Source organism: Zea mays, chromosome 10, assembly GCF_902167145.1.
Source record: "Zea mays cultivar B73 chromosome 10, Zm-B73-REFERENCE-NAM-5.0, whole genome shotgun sequence".
In the NCBI taxonomy this organism is placed as follows: domain Eukaryota; kingdom Viridiplantae; phylum Streptophyta; class Magnoliopsida; order Poales; family Poaceae; genus Zea; species Zea mays.
The window spans coordinates 118008683-118015926 of NC_050105.1; the positions used below are offsets into that span (position 1 = coordinate 118008683).

At 43.4% G+C, this 7244-nt stretch overlaps 1 protein-coding gene across 1 annotated transcript; it reads left to right on the forward strand.

The window, feature by feature from the left end:
* Positions 1 to 2946: 2946 nt before the first annotated feature.
* Positions 2947 to 5934, forward strand: LOC114574133 (uncharacterized). The gene is made up of 4 exons (NM_001369646.1): positions 2947 to 4054; positions 4289 to 4337; positions 4456 to 4683; positions 5162 to 5934. Exons 3-4 carry the CDS (start codon positions 4681 to 4683, stop codon positions 5783 to 5785), a joined length of 627 nt encoding a protein of 208 aa, NP_001356575.1. The 5' UTR covers positions 2947 to 4054; positions 4289 to 4337; positions 4456 to 4680; the 3' UTR covers positions 5786 to 5934.
* The last annotated feature ends 1310 nt before the right edge of the window (positions 5935 to 7244 follow it).

The window sequence follows — 7244 nt, forward strand, 5'->3', positions numbered from 1 at the left end:
AAACTGGGTTACTTTGATGCAATGGGTTGTGCGATGCTTTGCAAGGGAGCATCTTTTATTGTCTAGGTGGTTAGGATGCTTGCTATTCAATTCTTACCTAAGAGACCTGTCTATGAGTTCTGGCAAGGCGATGGCATTATGTTTTTTCTTGTGCATTTGTTTCGTCCAGCAGCGTATATATTTTATTGTGAATAGTTATTCCACATCAAGGATCCAGTAGTGTCCTTCATCGAATTTATACTTGCTAATCTGCTATCCATACTTCTAAGATGTTATCATTTAACTCTGAGTATTTCACTTGATTAGCTAATGGTGTAATGGACCGGGCATTGCAACGAGCACACAAGATATTTAGTGGTTCTCTCTCAAACAGCTATTAGTGTGGCTTACTTAATTTTTTATTGCACACAAGAATGCATGCTCGGCTCTCCTCACCAGGCAAGAATAGGCAAAGCAAGCAAAGCTACCTGTTTGGTTCTGTTTTGTCCTATCTCTCTTTTCCTCTTCCATTGCTTTGGTTGAACACCACCAAACAGAGCAAAGCAAATCTTGCTAGCTCGGGAGAGCGAATTTGACTCGCCCATGCAGATGCAACCAAGGAAAACCTTCCCGTGCAAAGCCAGTTTCAACTCTGCTGCGAAACAGGTATCCCAGTGGAGCGAGGCAAAACAGGAACTGGCAAGAGAACCAAGCAGCCCCTTAGTTGTTCTAGATCAACACATAAAATCTTGTGTTAGGGCAACTCTACCAGATTGATTAAAACCATTCCTGTTTCCCTATAACCAACAATAGAGAGGATCAGATGCACCCATTTCTAAGGCTACCCGCAGCGGCTGCCACGCGCCCGCCCCCTCCCCTTGCATGGCGGCTACAGGGGCGCGCGGCAGCCCGCAGCGCGCCCCCCTATGGCGCTCCCCACGCGGCCGTCCCCTTCTCTCTCCCTCCGGCTGTAGCGCTCGTCCGGCTCCTCCCCTTCCACTATAGCTGTGGGCCCGCCTCCAATTATTAGTAGAAGAAAAATTGATAGTGGATGAAAAGTAGGTATATGAAATTATATTTTATGGTTGTAGAAGTGATATAAGGGAGAAATTTAGGGGGAACCGCTGCGGATAGCCTAATCCCCTTCACCGAAAATTTCTCGGCTCCTCAAAATCTCCCCTCTCTTTCCCTCAAATAAAAGGGATCAGGCAGCAATTTTTCTCAATCCTCTTCTTACTCCTCTCACTGATATCTGGGCCCCACGCTGACACTGCATCTCCGCAAAGACCAGGCAAGCTGGCGTGCGGGCTGTCACGCCGTGCAGAGTCCTGCGCCACCCAGCCTTGGGCAAGTTGCCACCACATGCCCCATGCCGCACTGCTCCCTGCACCGGGTAAGCTGTATCCGCAGGCCGCAGCAAGAGGAGAAGAGGGAATCTGGAGAAGAGATATACACGTGTGTACACCACGTATAAAATGGATGAGTGTTTCTCAATCTGCTAGAGCACATATCCCCTATACATTTTAATTCAGTTTTCTCAATCCGCTATATACATGATTTTAAGGGAAAGAGGGAAACAAAACACTGTGCATGTATGCACTTTCAACTGAATTTTTGGCTTGCTGTATGGTATATGACTAGCTCACTGTAAGGAGACAGCAGCAGTCCTGAATATATTGCTGGGTCACTTGATTTTGTACAGTCAGTAGATGAGAATTGGCAAGTAAGAGAGTGCGGCCTTGCTGACCTTTTCTATTCGGTACTGTCAGAACTCAGAAGTCCTTTTTGAATATTAATATGGATGTAAAAACACAATGTTTCAGAAAAAAAATGGAGTATAAAGACCTACTCAACCTTTATGGCTTATTATCTGCATTATCTATTGAAATTGACAACTCTTTTCTCTGTTTTGTAGTAACTATATAGGTTTTCCTAACTTTTTGTGAAATACTCCCTCCGTTCATAAATATATGACACCGTTGACTTTTTTAAAAAAACTTTGACTACTCGTCTTATTCAAAATAATAATGACTTATCATTTATTTTTTGTGATTTGTTTTATCGCGAAAAGGCATCTAGCTGAGTCGGTTAGGTGGTCTGAGTAGCACTCCTCAGGTCCTGGGTTCGACTCCCCGTGGTAGCGAATTTTAGGCTGTGGTTAAAAAAAATCTCCTCGTCTGTCCCATGCCAAAGCACAGGTCTAAGGCTCAGCCCCGGTCGTGGTCGTTCTCACATGGGCTTCGATGCCGCTGTGTATGGGTGGGGCAGGGGTTCGGGGGTTTTCTTGACCTGTGTGAGAAGGTCTTCTTCTTAATACAATACCCGGGGCTGTCTTACCCCTCGCAGGTCAAGTTTTGATTTGTTTTATCACTTAAGGTAGTTTATGCTTGACTTAAAATTTTACATTTTTGAAGAAATTTTATGAATAAGGTGAGTGGTCAAAATTTTGGAAAAAAGTCGACGGTGTCATATATTTGTGAACGGAGGTAGTATAAGCTTTACATATGAATTTATCGATGCGCCCTTTTCTCTTTCTTCCCTCACTGACCAACTTATCCTATATTCTCTATCATTTAGTAGGTAAGCAAAGATATCAAGGTCATTTTATCTCATCGTTTTGGTTTTCACCTTGTTAATCTTTGTGGCTATGTTGCACAAGAATGCAGGCAAGGTAGAAATGGCCAGATGCATTCCTGTAACTATGTATGTAGGTTTTTCTTGAGTTTTTTTTCCCGATTGGGTAATCTGGATGCACCACTGATCAGTAGTCAACCTTTTGTTTTGTTTTTATTTATTTCTCTGGTTTGAAGGACAGACCTGGTGTAGTGGTGAGAGTTGTCTCACTGAGTCACCAAGTTGTGGGTTCGAAGCAATATCTTTGCATTTACATTTTATAGAGGGAAGACTTGCCTCGGTTTATCCCTTCTCCAGATCCTACTCATGTGGGAGCCTCTGGCCTAGGTCTGCCCCCTCCCCCCTTTATATTTCTTTCCCTGGTTTGCTTTAATCACGTTTTGTTGAATGAATGCTATCTCTCCTGCTGACTAAGTTAGGATAAGGTATTAAACCCTGCTTGTAACTTAAGAGTGACTAGATAGATCTAAGGTTCCAAAGCAGAAAGTGATGGGTTGAGATAAGCTTAACTATGTGTAGCCTGGAACAATCATATTACTGATTACTCACACATAGATGTCTACAACTTCACACTGTAGATGCACTAGGCAAATGGTTCGATCAAGGCGTTCGTTGTGCATATCCGAAATAGGAACAATTTTATATTTTTCACATTTTACAGAGTTCATATGCTTGTGTTGATCTTTGCACATGAGCATACAACTAGAAATCAAGAGTAATGCATCATGACTGATAAGAGGCTATATGTTTGTCAGAGAACTGTTGTGACTTGTGACAACCATTGATTCAAATTGAAATAAAGTGCTTCACCATGTTATTTAATCCTCATCAAAGCAACCATAGGTTTTAAGTGATTAAGTCCACTTGTCTAAAGAAAAGTGCTTTCTTCAATTTCATTTTTAATGGGGGTACTGTGGTTATATGTTAAATCATATTAACAAATTAGCTCCATAGTCCCTGGGAACGTGAAACCATGCCAGATTCCTTGTCCAAAAATGTTTTTCCTGTTCGAAGAACACAGAAGCAATCTCGTCCCCACCGTGTGGCCTGTCAAAACCTTCCTGGGAACTTGGTGACTGTGATCAATCCGTTCCATGCTACACCAGCAAATGAGTTCTCAATATGTAATTGACTTTGCTATCGGCTGAGCTTGTGTATGTAGGCATCATATTAAAAAAGCTTTCAGCTTTTTTTTTAGGAAACAACACTCAATAGTTTATATAATGCTCCAGAGATAACATGTTTAACATATCTTTTGTGTGCCTAAATTGCTTTTTGTCGACTAACCACTCATTCAAGGGGTGCTCCACCTACTAGGATGTTGTTGATAGCCCAATCAGTTTTAAGCTGACAAATCAGACTCCAATTTCGCTAGATGGCTATGGTTCACACAAAGTGGACAGGATCAATTCAGAGCAATAAAAGGATAAACATATGCTCTGTGAGTGTGCAACGAATATAGAGCTGCTCCATTTCCTTTTTGTTTATGCCTAGATGATTCCTTTTACTTTTTTTTAGTATTAGCTGCAGTCTTATCTTTCTTGTAGCTATAGTTTAAATAATGCCGCTGTGGGCTTTGGCTATATATTTTATTCCAAGTTGCCATCGATCAGTTTACACATGGATCGAGTTAATTCAAAACGATCGACTTATTCAGCATGTTCTTTTTCTGCAGTTAGGAGTCTTGTTTGCATAAAGTAAAGAGGAATCGCACCGAGGGATAGGTATTTATTTCCCTTTTACTTGGCTCGATAAGTATGACTGCATAGGTGCATATTATAGAGATAAATTTATTGCCAAAAAAGTGAACAACATTTGGTGCCACATCATTTCACTTTGCAGGCATTGTGAGTATGACGTGTGCTTTGCATGGGCCAGCACCTGACTCAGTTCCTGTGAAATCATGAATCCACCAACGGAGGTCAAATACCTGACTGCAGCCAGCCAGAATGTTTACAGCCACACATGATGATCCTATAGCTGGCTAGAAGAAGAAGAAATATTTACAGCCATCCAGCATAACCTTAGAGCTGGTTTGAAGAGGATGCAACCGGTGCAGCTGCACAAATGGTCAGTATATGTTTATCCTTTTTAAAAAATCGCCATTCTTATTTTCTCAGACAAATCTGAGTTCTAGTCTCCACGCTTTGCATATGTACTTCTTATACATTATTATCAGGCAGACAAGAGATTGTGCTGTGTGTGGCCCTCTGATTCCCAAAAAAAAACACCACTGAGATGCAGTCCACTTGCCACAAGCAAAGAAGCTTCCATTTGTGCACATTCCAACCTTTGCCAAATGCTTTTTGTCTCAATTGGCTGGCAGAGACGAAAGGGACAAGGGCGAAAGAGGCAGCATATCATATTACCAAATAAAATAATCCGCGTACTGTATTATTGCAGCCTCAAAGAGCCTATAAATACTTGAGCACAGACCAGTTTATGGTTCTACATGAGGCAGACTAAAAACAAGAACATACCTACGCAACTAGCAGAGCTTACAGATTTGCACCCACAGGACTCTGAATAAAGCTGGGGCTTTTTGCAGCACAAGGACATGGAGTACCCAAGAAGGACACTGCTGCACACCCCTTTCTCCGGGCATCCCTCTGGTCCAAGCCAGCCAATAGATGGAGCCACGGCCACAGACGGAAGCAACTTCGACGCGAACGTGGTCATGATCCTGGCTGTCCTCCTGTGCGCGCTGATCTGCGCTCTCGGGCTCAACTCCATCGTCCGGTGCGCGCTGCGGTGCTCGAGCCGGGTGGTGGTGGGTCCTGAACCGAACCAGGTGACGCGGCTTGTCCAGAGCGGGCTGAGGAGGAAGGCGCTCCGAGCCATGCCGGTCCTGGTCTACTCGCCTGGGCTGAGGATCAATGCTGCCAACCCGACATGCGCGATCTGCCTCTCGGACTTCGAGGCAGGGGAGCATGTCAGGGTCCTCCCCAAATGCAACCACGGCTTCCATGTCAGGTGCATCGACCGGTGGCTGCTGGCGCGGTCGACGTGCCCGACGTGCCGGCAGTCCCTGTTCGGAGTGCCGCAGAAGGCCTCCGGCTGCTCCGAGGCGAGCCGGGCTGCCGAGCCAGAGCCTGCGCCTGCGCCTGCGCCTGCTCGCTCTGTCCTTGTGCCGCTCAGACCTGAAGGTTTGGTCACTCATTATGATTTTTAGAATGTTCGGTTGCTTCTTAGTCGTTGCATAAATGATGAGAGGGAGGCTGAGAAAAAGTAGAAACAAAAACTGTGAGCATTAGATCTTACTGCCAATCTGGTTTGTACATTGTTGGTTGCTAGAGAAAAAAAAGATGTGAAGGTTTTCTAGTTTTTTTTTTACTTGCTGTGTCAGTGCCAATTGTTGCTGGGGAATGTGCCATGGAAAATACCAGCTGGTGCTATCTGCTATGGGTTCCTTTTCTGAATCACCATTCAATGTTGGTTTTGTAAAAAGAAGAAGAAGAAGAGGGACATGATTGGCCGGTCTGATCATATGGCTGGGAGTGCAGAGTGCTGCGCCACCACTATGGTGACTGGAGATCAGGCTTTAGCTGCTAAGCTTCTTCGGGGCTTCAGATTTCAGTGGGAGCAGCATATTCTATGCCATTATGGAGAGGTCCGGGGCTCAGGGCCTGTGATATTCTATGCTTTTGCTTCGAGGCCATGGTTTTAGGCTTTTTATCAGTGGTGTATGCACCCGCAGGTGGGCCCACACCCAGCTATTGATGTGCATTGGCTAGTTAGTAGTGTTTCTTATGTTTCGTTCGTGCCATCCGTGTGAATTGATTGATTGATTTGCTGCCAGCAGAAGGACGGATTGGCCAGTGATAAAGCTTGGGCGCTGTGTCAAATTGCTATTGCTCGTGATAATTTTCTCCTGTTTGCTTAGGCGATGTGGCTCTCGTATCAGCTGCTTTAGAGAATCGACAAGAACGTTGGTTTGTGCTCGCTGAGAGAGAAGTGCCTGGATGCCCACTCATAAGCTTTTTGATGAAATCACGTACTATCCTGCCTGCCAATTTGTGGCCCGATGTTGGCCATCTCCAGCTACCACAAAACAAACAAAAAATCTAAAAATCTCGGTTGGACCTGAGAAATGATCTCTATATTCCGAGTTATAATTCTAGATTGTAAGCTGCTTTGGCTTTTCTAGGTATCTAGCATATGTTGTATAGATACATTGTCTAGATACATGATGAAATCTATATACTCCCTCTGTCCCTTTTAGACTCTCCAACCGGTTCTCTAAAACCTCGTCTGCCTTAAATTTTAGAGAAGATTCTTGTCCTCTACGCTTACAGTAACATCCTCTAAACGACCCTATAAATATAGAGGATGTTGTTAGATCCTCTATATATAGAGAGTTTCTCTCTCTTCTCATCTATTCACTTTAATACTTTAAATAATAGATTTAGCAAAACTAAAATATGTATAATACATCTGAGAGCATGACAAATACGTACATACAAAAATTAAAAGTATAATATTTTTATAATATATGTAATTATGTATAGATAACGAGATATAAAGAACATTGTTAGAGAGAGAAGATATAGAGGAGATGATCTTTTAGAGCAGACTGTAAATGACATATATAGGGGATGAATATAGAGAATGTTGCTGCAAACAGTCTTAGC